At 34.6% G+C, this 17533-nt stretch overlaps 3 protein-coding genes and 1 pseudogene across 3 annotated transcripts; all 4 read right to left on the bottom strand.

The window, feature by feature from the left end:
* LOC108661712 (flavonol sulfotransferase-like) lies at positions 2617–3609 on the bottom strand. Its single transcript, XM_018119356.1, has one exon. The coding sequence runs from the start codon at positions 3607–3609 to the stop codon at positions 2617–2619; it is 993 nt and encodes a 330-aa protein (XP_017974845.1).
* Positions 4449–5467, bottom strand: LOC108661636 (annotated as a pseudogene).
* On the bottom strand, positions 5736–7840 carry LOC108661682 (cytosolic sulfotransferase 16-like). Its single transcript, XM_018119336.1, has 2 exons — positions 6769–7840; positions 5736–5784 (listed from the first exon to the last, which is right to left on the bottom strand). The coding sequence occupies exon 1, from the start codon at positions 7634–7636 to the stop codon at positions 6788–6790; it is 849 nt and encodes a 282-aa protein (XP_017974825.1). The 5' UTR covers positions 7637–7840; the 3' UTR covers positions 5736–5784; positions 6769–6787.
* Positions 9658–11729, bottom strand: LOC18603073 (pentatricopeptide repeat-containing protein At5g43790). Its single transcript, XM_007034831.2, has one exon. The coding sequence runs from the start codon at positions 11570–11572 to the stop codon at positions 9767–9769; it is 1806 nt and encodes a 601-aa protein (XP_007034893.2). The 5' UTR covers positions 11573–11729; the 3' UTR covers positions 9658–9766.

The following is a 17533-nucleotide window of genomic DNA, read 5'->3' as shown; positions in this document are numbered from 1 at the left end:
GTATTTTTCATAAAGATAATTTTAGTTGATTTTTGTGTATCTAATGATGTTTTTCCATAACAATAATGAAAAAGGTTTTCAAGTCAAGGTCTTTTTCATACAATTTTAATAAGAATTCAGTACACAGTAAAGGCTAAAAGGTGGCCATTTATGAAATAATTACATGATAACATAACAAATCATATGATAATGACAAATATACCACTTAATTGTTATATTACGTATCAAATAAAGATGGGGACAAAACTGTACAAAGAGTAGTTTTCATAAAGATAATTTTAGTTGATTTTTTTTTGTTTTTTAATGATGTTTTTCCGAACAATGAAGATGTTTTTAATTCAAGGTCTATTTCTTACAATTTAAATAGGAATCCAGTACACACTAATGGCTAAAAAAGCTGGCCATTTATAAACACAACAATGTTCAAACGAAATATAACAAATCATATGATAATGACAAATATATATATATCACTTAACTTCATTGTCAAGGTTGCCCTACCCATAGGTACAACGTTTCTAATGGTTTGTTTATTTCGATTGCATCTCTACAAAAAGGTTCTTTACGATTACGGGGCTTATTTTGGATGAGAAGGTCATGCTCCGGTGTCATTTCTATCATTGAAAACTGCAATCATCTCTCACGTGTTGCTTCTTGGAGTTTGATCTCAATTTTGGGGTTAAATTTTCCATTGATGAGGTGTATTGGCCGTCTTCCTTATTCAAGTGGTATGAAAGAAACGATGGTTTATGACCTGTGATTTCTATGGGGATTAGAAAAAGAAATTGTTTTAATTAAAAATGTGGGATATACATGACTTGGTATATATCTTTGGTTAAATTTCTGGATCAAGGTAATGAAGGGAGATGACAATGGTTCTGACAGAATCCGAGAATTACAGATAAATTAAGGAGCTATAGCAAATTTTGTTCCTTAGTATAGGGCAGGTTCTACTTATATCCTTTTCTTTTCACCCCTATGATTATTTTGGGAGGGACAAGTTGTTGTTCCCTATTCTTTTCATGATACATTGTGCGCAAATATTCACTTAATGGTGCTATTTCAGGTGAATTTTTTTGTATCATTGCAATTACTTGAATTGCGAGATTTTTTTATAATCATTTAATTAATACAATGGATTTTTTTGAGCAAAAAATAAAACATAATAATTTGAGAATTAAAATTTAAAAATATGACATCAAAGTCATAGATTCAAGTTTTAAATTAGGATTTATGGGTATGCAAGATGGAAAAAAAAAACTATATTTTTATGTAGTACAAAACTATATGTAATGAACCAAAAATTCCCACTACTTTCCTAGTAAATACTGCCACCACATGCGATCATGGAAACACAATATATACCAAAGTCGAATAGATTAAGGCCACATTTGAAACAGAGCTGATAGCCGACAGTTTGGAGTCTAAAAAAATGATTTAAGCAACATGGAAAACGTTAACCATGGAAGATTAAATCCAAATTAAACGATCACGACATCTTTTCTGAAGGATTTTCTTCAGTTTTTTTAATTTACTCGATTAAAGAGACCAAACAGAACTAGGTTGTGTCCCTACAAATGCATCCAATGAAACCAGATTCTTACACCAGAAAACACCTACACAAAAAGATACAATTCACAACTCATAAAAACAGCAAACAGCACTTAACAGCATCATACAGGACAACGTTTAACCGTTAAACATTACCTAACATAATAGACAATATCCTCAAAAAATATAAAGCAACGTCACCGTCGCTAGCATGCAATGCAGCATTAACCCGATCGCCACCGAGAAACAAAGCAAACATCCGACACAGCATCAACCCGAGAGTTACCAGGGACAAAGCATACTTGTAGATCAATACGATTCTAGTCTCTAGTCGACGGGCAATTTAATTTCTTTGGCATCGTACTTTGTCGGCTCATTTAGCATCACACTTCTAATAACGTCATCACTGCAAGAGCAACCCTACAACTATTTGTTTTCAGGAGTACTACCATTATCATCAATATACAAAGGCCATTGAAATTTCTTCTTTTTAATTCTGATCAAAACCCCATATTTCTTTCTTTCTTTCTTTTTCCTACCTCTCTCACTCTGGCAAGTCAAGATGGAGGAGCAGATGGCAAGTTACGTAGTTTACAAATCAAGAGGGAGAGAAAAAGTTTGGAAATTATGGCCACCTGGGCCATGTAAAGCTCCTCCTAATAAATATTCTAGAAAACCAACAAATACCTTTCTGTAGTATCCAGCTGAGGTCACAAAACAAAGATATTTGGTTCACACAGTATTAATGCAACAGATCAGAGCCTTTTTTTAGTCTAGAATCATGTCATCAACACAGCATGATAAGACGTGCCTCAACACCCACAAGAGGAAACTTGCAGTAAACCATAAAATGTCTATAGCATCTATCCTTGGCCAGTTCTCACCATCAAATAAACCATTGTCAAGAAATAAAAGGGATTTTGTTAATTTTATTACAAAGAAAACAAGGTTTAATGTTATTGTAACAGAGCATCACCTCCTTTTCAAACAGAAGTTGAATATGAGTAGTTACTGACATGAACCTTAGAGCTACTTAACACTTCAACAAGAAATACAGATTAAAAGTTAAAAGGTCAACCCTGAACCGCTTAGCTTCTCCTTCATGATGTTGTCAAGACGCGCACCCATCTCAGCAGTCAAATGATTTCTCCAATCTCCAATCTTCCCCTTCCTAAAATATGCACTATTTTCAACAAACGCGTCCTTCTTCACTTGCTTCCCGGTCTTATTGACGTCTAGGTTGCTCAAATTCTCAAAGCTACAAAACTTGATGATTGCCTGTACTATTCCCTTTCTTTCTTCCTCTAAGGAGAAAGGGCAGTCGAAGAACTCAGCCAATTTCTTTACACATGCTTCAGTGTCCTTGGTCATGTCTTCATATTTCAAGAATAGTATTTTGTCAGGGCGTTCCAAGCTTGCTTTCCAGTATCCTAATACATGTTCCCAGTAAGGTCCATGAGAAGACAACCCTTTGCAGAACAACTCAAAGGCCTCCTCTATGGAAACAAGGTCTCCCTCCCCTGGTCTGTTATTTTCTAACTTTCGGAAGAAATGCCACATGGAAACAAACGTATCCTTCGGATCTCTACAAAGGTAGACGATTTTACAACCTGAATCTATTATAGATTTAGGCAAGAATGTGTAAGGAAGGTGTGAAGCAACGAGTGGGATTCTTGGCCCTTCTGCAGTTGAGTACTCACCATATTCCAAGAAGGGAATGCAATCGTGAGGCACTGTGGTTCGGAGAGGGCTCGTGGAATCGTCATACTGACCTCTGGTTGCAATGGCAAAACTCAAAGACTTAAGCCAAGTGCAGCCGGTTTTCATTGCACTGCACAAGAATATATCACTGGGTTGCGGCTGGAAGTGATCTTGAGCATACATGGCTCCTTCCAAGAAGTAAGGATAGAACCAAAAGCCTTTGTACAAACAAAGATGAATCAAGGGACTCCATCCATCTTCTTTTGGAAGAGTTGATATCTCCTCTTTGTATTTTTGTAGGGCTTCCGTAGAGATATTGGATTCAACAATTGGTTTTGAGAGGGAGGAGAATTCCATTAACTGGTTGCGAATAAGGATAATATACGTAAAAAAATAGAAAAACCGCCTTGCTTTTCTCTTGGTGGGAGAAGCGATATGAGCAAGAAAATATTCAACACTGCGATGTGCGTGGAAAGGAGGATATGCCTGCTTTCCTTATAAAGTGTCGATTATATGATCTTTTAACTCCCCAAAGTAAAATAAGGGAAATGATTGAAGTACAATGAATAAATAAATACTATGGTAATATTTGTTTCAATGTTAATACTCAAGTTTTTTCTTATACAATTGTAATATTAAATTTGTATATATACACACACGATTAGATAAGTTTTTGTTTAATGTGAAAATCATGAGATTATAATTGGTGCTCACATTGCTTCCCAATTCTTATACTATATATTCTACCCTATTTATGACATTAATAATCAATGAAACTCCTAGAAAGGTGAGAAGTTCTAGTAAGGAGTCCATGTTGTCTGTGTCCTGTATTTTTGTTAGCTATGTTATGTGTTTGGATAGGGCAGTGGTTGACAAAATGCTGCATTTAGATTATTTTTGTTGTCTTTGGGATTCCTAGGGCTCGTGTAGTTTGCTGGGTATTTTTCAGCAGAGTATTGCCTAGAGGTTTGAATTCATTATGCCCCAGTGCTGCATAAAGACATCAAACCTCCTCTGTTTTTTTATTGACCAATGGCCCTTTAATGAACTACAACCTTTCAAAAACAAAATAATCAATGAAACTCAAACTTTATTTTAACAAAAAGACTAAGAAGCGTATAACTTATTCCAGGTTCATAGATTAATTAATTATAATTCCAAACAACATATAGATACGGTGTAATAATTATTTCTTTTCACTCTTGCGGTGAGACATGAAATATTAATCCAGATCCACTAAGCTTTTGCTCCATGATATTGTCAAGACGTTCTCCCATCTCAGTTGTTAAGTAATTTCTCCAATCTCCAACCTTTCCCTTTCTAAAATATGCACTGTTGTCAATTAACTTGTCCTTCTTCTGATGCACACCGGCCTTGTTGACCTCCAAATTGCTCAAATTCTCAAAGCTGCAAAACTCTATAATTTCTTGTATTCTGCCCCCTCTTTCTTCCTCAGAGGAAAAAGGGCACCCCAAGAATTCCGCTATTTTCTTTGCATATGGTGCAGTCTCCTTCATCATGTCTTCATATTTAAGGAACAATATCCTCTCAGGATGTTCCAAGCTCGCGTTCCAGTACCCAATACATGTTCCCAATAAGGTACATAGAGAGAGATTCCTTTGCAAAACAGCTCAAAGGCCTCTTCCACTGAAATGAGGTCTCCCTCCTTCAGCTCTTTGAAACTATTTCGTGTGGCCTCTCGCAAGAAGTGCCATAGAGAAACGAAGTTATCCTTCGGATCTCTGCAAAGATAAACAATTTTACAACCTGAATCAATTACAGACTTAGGCAAGCATGTGTAAGGTATGTGGGTGGCCAAGAGCGGGAATCTTGGGCCTCGCGAAGCTGCGGAGTCCCCATAGTCCAAGAACGGAATGCACTGGTGCGTAAAGGTGGTTTGGAGAGGGCTGGTAGAATTGTTGAATTGGGTTCTGGTTGCAATAGAGAAACACAAGGCCTTAAGCCAAACAGTACCGGTTTTCACTGAGCTACAGAGGAGAATATCAGTAGACTGAGCCTGGAAGTGATCTTGAGTGTACATGGCTCCTTCTAAGAAGATAGGGAAGAACCAAAATCCTTGGTACAGGCAAAGAGGCTGCATGGGTGTCCAACCAGTTTCTTTAGGACGAGTTGAAATAATCTTTTGGTATTCTTCCCGGGATTCGGCAGAGATATTGGAGGCGAGATTTGTTTGAAAGGGGAAGGAGAATTCCATGTTGTAAGGGACAAATATGTAAGAGGTATGGAGTAGAGAGAGGTTGCTTTGTTTTGGTGGGAGACCAAGAAATGGTGAGCACTTGGATGGGGAATGGAGTATACTCTTGCTTTCTTTATAAAGAAATTTGAGGATTATTTTTTAGGCGGGGTTCAATTATAGACAAATAGATAGATTAGATTATATATTACATATTACATGTTGTTATTCTGGATAGCAAAGTTGCAATATTCTTTCATACTAAAACTTAATTGGATATTTCTTGAACTTCTCTTAAAATTAGCCTTCGTTTCCATGGCCTTGCACCACCTCTTCTCCTGCTGCAAAAAAAAAAAACTCCTAATACTATATATTTCCCTATCAAACAACTCCATCAGATAACTTTCATCTTTGTAAGTTATTTTTATAACTTTTCTTAAAAGTTACAGTCATAGCTTTCTCAAATTTAAAGTAGCATTCGATATAAGAAAAGTGAGAATGCATTTCCTGCAATGTGTCCAATTAAATTACATTGTAATGTTTGTTTTGTAACAGATTACTGTAATGTATGATTGCAATGCAATCACATTACAACCAATGGATATAATATGATTACAGTCCAAAATCAATGCAATCACATTACATTACACTCTATAATGTTATTAAAGATATTTTTACCCTTCAACTTTATTATTTTGTTAAAAATATTTTATAATATTATAATTAAAATAAAATATATAATATAAGATTTAAAAATTAAAATAAAATATAAGAAATTAAAATTTATATAATATAGGTAAAAGAAATTAAAATAAAATATATAATATAAAAAATTATATTAAAAATAAAATATATGATATTAAAAATATATTTAAGAGATGATATTATATAAAAATTAATAATAAAAAATACAAGTATATTAAACTGGTATTTTAATAAATAGGGATAATTTTGAAAATTAACATTATATTCTTAGCAAAATACTTATATATCAAACGCTACAATGTTATCTTCTCTACATTTTAATCATTATTTTGTTGTATACCAAACATTGTAATGTTATTTTCTCTACAATCACATTACTTGTAATCATATTACCTGTAATCATATTGTATTGTAAAGTATTAAACGCCACCTAAATGCATCCACTAGTTTCAAGAGAAACTTGATTTATAATTTTAACAGAGCATCACCTGCTATTTCATCAACAAGAAGTTGATTTTAAGTAGACATTATTGACACCCAACATTAAGCAAATAGATTCACAACTTCAACAACGAATGGAAATTGAAAAGAAAACAAGAATAATCATGATGAACAACCTTTTTCACTTTTTTCTTGTCATTCTTGAGGTGAGATGTGGAAGGTCAACCCGGAGCCACTTAACTTCTCCTCCATGATGTCGTCAAGGCGCATCCCCATCTCAGCTGTTAGATAATTCCTCCAATCTCCAACCTTTCCCTTTCTGAAATATGCATTATTTTCAACAAACCTGTTCTTCCTCACTAGCTTTCCCATCTTATTGACCTCTGGATTGCTCAAAATCTCGAAACTGCATGACTCTATAATCTTTTGTACCGTGCCTTCTCTTTCTTCCTCCAAAGAGAAAGGGCACCCAAAGAACTCAGCCAGTTTCATTACACATACTTCAGTGTTTCTCTTCATATCTTCATACTTCAAGAAAAGTATCTTGTCAGGGCGTTCCAGGCTTGCTTTCCAATATCCTAACACATGCTCCCAGTAAGGTCCATAATAAGACATTCCTTTGCAGAAAAACTCAAAGGCCACCTCTATAGGAATCAAGTCTCCCTCACCTAGTTCTTGTTTACTGTTACATTTTGTTATCCTTTGAAAGAAGTGCCACATTGAAACAAACGTATCCTTTGGATCTCTACAGATGTAGACAATTTTACAACCTGAATCTATTATTGATTTAGGCAAGCACGTATACTGAAGGTGGGTAGCAAAGAGTGGGATTCTTGGCCCTGGTGCAGTTGAGTACTCACCATGCTCCAAGAAGGGAATGCAATCGTGGGGCACCCATTTTTGGAGAGGGCTTGTGGAATTGTCGAACTGGGTTCTGGTCGCAATGGAGAAACTCAAGGCCTTAAGCCAAGTGCAGCCCGTTTTAAGTGGGCTGCACAGGAAAATGTCACTGGGTTGAGCCTGGAAGTGATCTCGAGCATGCATGGCTCCTTCCAAGATGGAACGAGAGAACCAAAATCCTTGGTATGATCAAAGAGGCTCGTGCTGGAAAGGAGTCCAGCCGGTTTCTTGAGGAAGAGTTGATATTTCCTCTTTGTAGTTTTGTAAGGATTCCGGGGAGATATTGGTAGCGAGAATTGGTTTTAATGGGGAGGCTGTTTCCATTTGTATGGTAGACTTGGTAGAGTGATTAAGGATTTAGTTGGAACGAAACAGGAAACCTTGGCTTTTGGGAAGGATGACCAAGAAAATATTCAACACGAGGGTGGGCAAAAAAAACAAGTATAGGTGCTTTCTTATAGGAGTTGGTCTCTCTCTCCTATAAGAAATATTCAATATGGATGAAGGAGCTGTAGCTAAACCCTTATTTTCTTTTAAGAGATTACACCAATATGATTATTGTATTCATGTTTTTACATAACCCATCCTCCATAAAATTCGTATTATTATTCATAATGTTAGGGCTTAAGGACACTTCAATGGATAAAAATAAAAAGAAAGAGCTAGAAATTTGAGAGGAAGAAATAATTCAATCTATCATGATGCTTTGATATATATATATATACACATAAAATTGAGGTAAAAAGCTTGATGTCTGTGCAAAGTGTAAGCAAAATAGACTATTTAATCTAGTTTGGGGTAAAGGGTTGGGAAAAAAATTAAAAAAAAAAAAGAAAATTGTCTCTTTATGCTGAATAAAATATCAACAATTTATGGAACAACAAAATTTCTAGTGTTTCCAGGGTCCAGGACCCTTGCTAGCTAGTACGTAATCCACAATGGAAACTTGGATGATTGAGTTCATTCGCTTATCCTTTGGCATTCACCAATTATATTTGCTTGTCCTGGAGCTGAAAGTGAACTGTTAGTCCAATTGCTATAATAGGCCTGGCCAATGGAATCGGTGAAGCGGTGGTCCCCAAGGACAAACGACAAGTGAAAACGAAATCATTGAAATGCTCTGCTCTCCAATTTGCACAGTATAATTACTTAGTAGGGTTCAAGTTGGTTGGAAGTTGAAATTACTTAGTCCCTGAACTTTCCTTTTTCTTTCTCTTAAAACAATTTGTTCATAAATCATTGTCTTGATGTATAATTTTTTCATATTTGTGACTTGTCCAGAACACGCTAGCGAAGCACTGACGAAACCCATGCTTTGGACACAGAAAGAAAGGAAAGCAATATGAAGCCCATGTTGAGTGAACAAACCCAGCCCACTGGAAGCTGGCCCCTTCCGGGGTTTTAATCATTTGAATCTACAAATCATCCAACTTAAGCATTCATTCGTATGTTTAAATAACTAATTAATTAATTTAAATATTGTTTAAGCTATTAAAAAAGAGATATGTACCCACACGATTAGATAAGATTTTTTTTCAATGTGACAAAATGTGAAATTCATGAGATTATAATTAGTGCTCACATTGCTTTCTTATTCTTATATTATATACGTGTACGTAAGTATATGTATCGAAAAAATAATATAAAAGTAAGTAAAGTATCGATCTCCTAAAAAATTAATTTAAAATTTTACTAAGTACTAAAATTAAAATAATTTAATTTTATCCAAACAATCAAAATCAAATAACTAAATTAATTAAGTAAAACTAATTAACACAATTTAAACTAAAAAAAATCAAAGTAATAATAATTTGGGTGAAAATCAAATTAAACAAGTCTAAGATTACAATATCTCTCATAATTCCTCTAAATCTTACCTCTCTTCCTTAACTTATTTCAATGGGTTTAATTGCTAACCTGGAGTTCTCAATTATTTATAAGAATCTCCCAACTCGTCTTATAAAAATATTTATTTTAACCAAAACACTATAACTCTATATTAATTTAAATTAAAATAGACTCATTAAGTTCAGCCTCTAATCTAACTACATATGACTTATAGATATATCCCTATCCTATACACAAATCAATTAATATGATCATATGCTATCTCAATGCAACAGCAAAAAAAAAAATGAAAATCTTCTGCAACACTCAATGGCCTATTTGTTAAGGATGACATGACATATAAAAAATGAAAAAAATTGACATGTTACAGTCCCCGGCACACCATGCTAGCAACGACCAATTATAATCAGAGAATTAATTAGATTGTCACCAATAATCCAAACAAGAACAAGTTCCCTCTTTAAAATGATGAAACCGGTTTCGGTCTCTTACTACAATCTCTCTTCCATATATTACTGAAATAAGCTTAGTACTTTCATGGCAATCAATACAAACCCGAAGATTTTTAATGATCCGGATAGGGGCAGTTGAATCAGAAGCAATCAGAGCAAATGCAATCGCTAACCTTTCACTATGATAAGTAAGGGCATCTTCTTTTTCCTCCTCATCTATGTCAAACAACACTTCTTTGGTTCTTGGATTATGGCCATATTGCTGTAGTCTTCTGCCAACCTCTTCGAGCTTCGAATAGATCTCTGACGTACAAGGATGTCTCTTGTCTCCAGTGAGGAATTCATGCATGGCACCGTTAACCTCAACCAAGCTACTTCCTGGTATTTTGTTAATCCCATGATCTTTCATTAATTTCCTCACTCTCTTAGCATCTTCCCATCTATCAATGCTGGCATACATATTTGATAAAAGCACATAGTTCCCACTAATTTCCGGCTCCAACTCTATTAACTGCTTCAATGCAACTTCCCCAAGCTCCAAATTCCCATAAACCCGTGCTGCCCCAAGTAAAGACCTCCACAAAATTGCATTTGGTTTCATGGGCATTTCCCTGAGCTTTTCCTCAGCCTCCTGAACCCTCCCAGCTCTACCTAAAAGATCAACCAAGCAGCCATAATGCTCAAGTCTTGGCTCCTTCCCATAAACCTCCTTTATAGAATCAAAAATCTTGCAACCCTCCTCGACCAACCCAACATGTGAACAAGCACACATTATAACAATAAATGTCACATCATCAGGAACTAACCCTTGAAACTTCATTTTCTCATAAAGTTCAAGTGCCCTCTGACCATAACCATGAATACCAAACCCTCCAATCATTGCATTGTAACATAATACGTCCCTTTCAGGCAATTGATCAAATAGCTGATATGCCAAGCCCAAACACCCACACTTTGAGTACATATCTATTAAAGCAGTACCCACGTAGTAATTTACCTTGATACTGTACTTTAATACATAAACATGTGCCCATGTACCTTGGGTAAGAGCGCCTAAATTTGCACAAGCACTGATTAAAGCTGCCAGGGTAACTTCATTTGGCTTAACTAAAGAATGTTGCATCTCATTGAATAAATATAATGCCTCTATTGATAAACTAGAGTCCTCACTGGTTATATTACTATTATTACTAACATAATAACTAGAACTATCACTACGTGCATATGCAGATAAAATGGAGTTCCACGTGGCTAAATCTGGGTTGCTAATATGATCAAACATATATCTAGCCACACCCAATTTACCATAATTGGCATAGAAATTAAGTAATGAGGCGTGAACAAAATTATCAAATGTGGGTTCAAGGAATTTTAAGACATGAGCATGGAGGGCTAGACCATGGTGCAGCCAAGGGTGAGAGCCACAAGCCTTGAAGAGAGATGGGTAAGTGTGGGAATTGGGTTCAACTGTTTCGTTACAAAGAATTCTTTCATAGAGGGAAAAGGCCAGATGGGTGTGACTTCTTTGGTTGGTTATAATTGATGAAATGAGAGTGTTGAAGAGAAAAATTGTTGGGTTTGGGATTTGGTTAAAGATAGCGAGGGCATGGGACAAGGCTAGGGTGGCAGATACGTAGAGCAGTTTGCTGAGAGGGTAAGTGTGGAGAGTGAGGCCAGTTGTTATCATTTGGGCATGGACTTGCTTGAGAGAGTAAAATGTCTTGCATTTTGATAAATAATTTAAGGTTGGGTGTGTGAAGATAGGGTTTGAAGAATTCATCAGCAAATGAACCTGCGTAAATGGGTGATTGAATTCCGAGGCTTATGGAGAAAAAATGAGAAATGGAGAGACAATGACCACTAAAAGCATATAGGGCTATACCGGGCTGGAACTTGGCCTTCTGTTTTTAATCATCTTCTGAATGTAAGCCCAATGGAATCCCTGATTTGGGCTTTGAAGTTCTTCATATGTTAAAAACAAATGACCCATATTTTGGGTTAGGTTAAATGGAGCAAACAAAATTTTGATCGAGACAAAAGTAGTTAACTTTTGGCCAAGTTTTTATCAATTTTTCTTGATTCAATCATAAGTATTTTGAACCTTAATTGATAAAGGTATCTATGTATTCTCAATAAAGTTGGTCCTCTTATCATTGCAAAACGTGATTATCATTAAATTATTAATTTAATCATAAAAAAAAAATCAATTTTGATGTGTATGTATCTGAGATCTTATTTTTAAGATAAGAAAATATGTTTATTAATGAAATAATCTTTTCAATCAACCGTTATTAGATCTCTCAATTGTTTATTAAAAACTCTCAATTAAAATCATTATTGTCCCCACATTATGATCGTAGGTAGAATTGGGCACCAATCCTTGTACTTTCTTGTTGGAAACCAATTAACGAAAACGAAAAAATTAAAAAGGGGTGAAGAATAATAATGAGGCAGAGATAGAGTCATATATGGATATGATTGCATCAACCAATAATTTGAAGTTGATATGGGAAAAAAGGGGTAGAGAAGAAGAAGAAGAAGGGAACCCACCAACAAATATTCATGCAATGATGATTTCATGATCATTTCAAACACAACTTTTCCACCCTAATTGACTGCCAAAAGAGTGCATCCCATTGTTGAATTCAATAGTAACTTACTAACCATTCCTTCCAATTCCAATTCTGGTCTTTCACCCATATTTTTAAAATAATTAGGAGTATCGTGTAGGGTAAGGCAAAATTTGACCATGTTTACGATTATTTAACCTTTAGTAATTCTGATTATTATAATTACTATTTGTGCATACAAAAAAGGGCGAGTTGATTAAAAAGGCTAGGCCAGTTCAGGTCTAAAGTACCCCAACGTCCTATCCCTTCACATTCGTTGGTACACACCGAAAGAGAAAGGGTAATGTCAATATTCAAACCCTAACGGTTAAATTAATGTTTTTAAGTTTAGGGTAGACCTAGAAAGGATAGGGAGAGGCTTAGGGACAAATAGGTTAAAATAAAATAAACTAGTATTAACCTTAAAACCATGATGTGGTGGGATACGTAAAGTTTAAACCCCGAAAAGATTCATAAACTATAAATAAAATATAGGCGGATGGAAAAGGTTGTGGTGAAGCAGATACTGCAATGTCAGGCACGCATATGCATAAGGCATAGGCAGCAGTCAAAGGAAAAAGAAAGCGAAAGGATGATGTTTGGCCTTTAACACATCATGAAACTCTCACTTCTTTTGGTGTCTATTGGTCCCAACAACAATCACCTTTTGTCATCTCCAATGAATTTATCAATGTGAAAGTGAAACCCTTTTTTCTTTAGCTTTGGGTTTTTGGTTTTTTTTGCCCTCCTTTAAGCAAAATACTTTTTGGCGAAAATGATGTAACAATTTTTACCTTCTCCTCCATGCATGATTGAGGATTTTGAACCTAAAACGACAAAGCAAAATCAAACCCTTTCCTTCCTCCACCTCCTTGTTTTGCATTCGAAAAACATTGAATGTCTTTGAATATCGTTTTCAAGTAACAGCATCGACAGATTGTTTTGGTGAAAGACGGCATATTCTTGGTCAAAAGTAACAAAAATCAAATACAAAATGTAGTCAGCTTAGCTTGTGAAGGGTACAAAATAACTAGGCAACTAGCCCCGTTTTCACTGTTTATGGACGGAACCTAAGGTGGGTTTTGAAAGGATTGCACAATGGATGGGCCCCCTGCTGATTAGCCCATGGATTCATGATGCTTTGTGGGTCCCAATATGACTCAATAATGACCAAAGATTGAAGGGTAGATGAATTACAATCTTGAAATACATAAACATATTAAATGAATTAACTAATTTTATTTTCTCTTTTTTCTAGTAATAGTAAGCTTATCTTGTTATTGAACTTATCAATCTTTTGGAGATAGAAATGCCATTGTGGGCTTTTCATAGAGGAGCGTATAGGTGATTAAGGGGTGGGGGATGTGAAAGTACCTTATGTTTTTTGAGCTTTGCTTTTGAAGTGAATGATGGAAGGCTGGTGGTGGTGGTGGTGGTGGCGGCTTTTGCCTTTTTGATTGTATCTGCTCAAGGTTTTGGGAAAGATTGTGTTCGAAGGACAGAGATGCCATTACCCCCAATTATGCTGAAAAAGACAAAAAAATCATTGTTTGGTTCTCCTAGTGCATGTATCTTGGGCAAAATAACAGTCTCCATAGTACCAATGCCATGCTATACACATTTGTGGGGATCATATTTTCTTTCTTTTGATCACTAGAGTATGATGGGTGTACTGAATAATAGGCTTATATCTTTATGACAAGGCAACAGGTAAAGATTCTTTTATCAAAACTTTCCTTTTCCAAATTTTGGAAGAAAAAAAAATTACTTTCAATTTAAGTTTCTAGACACATCTTATTTACAAATTATAAGAGATTCTATTAACTTTTCACTACTATTGATAGAGGGAAACGATTACAATTTTAATTATCCAAAATAAATAGATTTTGCTTATACCAATTCAAAAATTTGGTAAAAATATTTGGGTGTATGCAGACCTCAATGGGTCCTAGTGAGCAACATTTTCACAGGCTTTGGCTAATAATTACAACCCTTTTGGGGAGGTAATAATGAAAAGCATTTAAAGCCAATTTTAACTCCCCTTACCTTTAAAACTGGGTCCTCTTGAGGTGGCCCAAGTCAGCTATTCAAGGAGCTGCTAGAATGGGCTTGCCTGCCTACATCCCCTGCTGCACCACCACTTATAAAAGGTGTTTTACGTCAATCATAAACTTGTTGATGGCTCCCCCAAATGATATGCTCAAAAAACATTTCAATTTTTTTTTTTAAATTGAAAATCATGGTTTTAATGAGATAAAATGTCATATTAAAATTTTATTTTATTTAATAAAAATTGAATTTAACTTTCTTAACGAATGAATACATACATCAATTATTGATCAAATTCTCGACCATGCTTCAAATTTTTAAATTTATCACCCACAAATGTTTTGTTTAGGTCTCTTCTACCATTAGCTCTTTATGATGGTCAAGATATTGATTGCTAAAATAAGAGGGTGGGGGGTGATTGTTCTCATTTTTTCCTTCTCTTGAGATGGGAGTATAACTTTGTTTATGGTGAACTGAAAAGAAGGAAGAACACAAGCAGAGGCAAAAAACAGATAAAAACAATATGCACCAACAGACCATCACTTTCTCAACTACTAGCACTCGTGGCTGGCTCAGGCTGGACCCATTTACACATGTCAAGAGCAGAGGAGTCTGATAAAGATTTTGTAAATAAAGACCTAAACTTTTGCCAATGACATTGGACTTTTCCACCCAAGGAGGGACAGGGGTTTTAGTGGCAGCTCTGCACATTTTAACTGTTTAAGGAAATCTGACACCCCTCAAACGCCAAAGATTTTTGCCATTTGCCTGTTTTTATTATCTTATCATAAAATTTTATATGCAAAAAAGAAAATAAAAAAAAAAAAAAACCAAACTGAAAGTTGAGAGCTGATGTGATAAATAATGTAAGTTAAGAAACTTACTTTGCCATCCCCTAGACCTGTTCCTACCCTGTCAGCAGTTGTCTCTGCTCTCTGGTAGCAAGCATCTTCAATACTCTTATTGTCTTTGATCTTTGGTCTGCATGTTGCTTGCAAGGAGTCTGGTATGCAGTAAATTTTGCTTTAAACTTGATTGAATTTAGAGTAGGTGTGGTTCATTATTGCTCTTTTCATATCAAAATTCAAAAGGTAGAATCAGGCTTAGTTCTTGCGTTACTTGAGTTTAGGTTAAGTAGTACCATGAAGATGTCATTTGAATAAAAATAATGGTTTTTGTTTTATAATGTTTTAAGATGGTTGAATGGATGGTAAAAGATAAAGTAATTAGTATGAATTTATTACAGATAAGGTCCAAAGCATTTATAAGTCGGTAATACCATTAAAGATAATCTATTCCGTAAATGGTAGATGAGTAGACAATGACAAAAAGCAGTGGATAATTAGATCACTAGTAAAAATAGGTGGCAACATCAGCTGCAACCATAGTTGATTGCCCAAATTGGTTGGTGGTGATGAGTTGATGGTAAAAACATATCCCATAACACTATGTAACTTAACGATTCTTAGAATTCATGAACTCGATATTCTATTTATCTCAAATATTTAATTTAATAAATATATTATTTTATTAAAAAAGTCAAATTCAAATCCCACTTCTCAATAAAATAAAATCAAGAAAACATTTTCCTATCACTTAATTACTTTGTCCTTCATGTCGGCCCAAAGCAATTAATACTGAAAAAATATTTTTATAAGCTAAATTTCATAAACCGAATTGATTGAAAATGTGACAAACTTTTTCTGGAAGCATACTTTTAGAAGATGGAATTTGAAAAACCATTTGTCTTTATGCTTTTGAATTTCTATTTGCACATAGCAAGAAGCATGTTGAAGTACACATTGAACATTAAAAAAAAAAAAGAAAAGAAAGAAAGAAAAGGTGGTGGTTAGTTAAAGATGGGAAAGCATTTTCCAATGAGAGGAAGCAAATTACATCAAGAAAATAGGGTTCAAGTAGTTATTAGTCTTAATGGAATATCATTCCCACTTTTAAATGATTTGAATAAGACCACACTTTGTCGTCGGCATATAATCTTCTTCTATCAGTTAAAAAATCAGTATCGATAGGATAGGAATTCCGATGGGATATCCGGCAAATCATAAACCCTTTCTATGAATCCATGATAGAAATCATGAGTCTTTTCTTGGTTTCTTCCTTGAGTGGAAGTAATTAGGTAATAAGTTTACTAGGAAACAAATAAAAGAATATTACATAATAATAATTTTAAGAAAATTGTTGCCTTTGTGTAATTCAACTCAAATAGACTTTCGCATGAACTGGAATAATATTTTTTAAGTACTAATAATAATGAAAAAAGTACTAGATCTTAGTATATGCAAGTGTCACTTATTTAAGTTTTCAATATAAAAAAACAAGTTTGTTAGATGAAATAAGACTATTTATAAGATTATGACTCATTTCATTTTTTATTAACGTGAAATCGGTGATATTTTACGTATTTCATTAAATTGAATAATTTTTTACGTAAAAGACATATGAATTAAGTAGAGAAAAACTTTTATTTATAAGTTCAAGATTAATCTATCTTTTAGTAACATGTGATCTATGACATAAGCATTGTTATACTAACACTACGATATTAAAAAAAGATAATTAAATACATTAATAATCCAGGGGATGACATATACACAACTAGAAGGAATGAATGACCCGAAGCTCAAGATTTAATTAATAGAATTTAAAAAGAAAACCCATCATGGAAGGAGTTCGCACGCATGCATTAGCAAAAACCCAAAAATAATAAAAACAAAAAGATCTTTTTTACCCACAAAACAATGTTTAAGCATATCCTTTGCTTCATGATGGGAAGAATTTCATACAAATCTTTATTTAACTCCTTTAACCATGCCCCATAAGTATGGCTACCACTTGTCAAGGTCTGACCCGAGGTTCTTAATTCCCTCTGCATTTCCAAGAATCAGTCACTCAATTAATTAGTAATAATGAAAAATAACCAGTGCCCTGCATGCATGTTGATATATAGAAAATTTAGATATCCAATTTTATAAGGTTTATAAGAACGAAGGTGGGATGATACCATAACTTTTGTAGGTTGACAGCAATTAAAACCTCTAAAAACCTCTAGCTGCTCCCCATGT

The sequence above is a fragment of the Theobroma cacao genome, chromosome 4, assembly GCF_000208745.1.
Source record: "Theobroma cacao cultivar B97-61/B2 chromosome 4, Criollo_cocoa_genome_V2, whole genome shotgun sequence".
Taxonomy (NCBI): Eukaryota; Viridiplantae; Streptophyta; class Magnoliopsida; order Malvales; family Malvaceae; genus Theobroma; species Theobroma cacao.
Note: the sequence above shows the minus strand (reverse complement) of the source record. Positions and strands in the feature narration are given on the sequence as shown.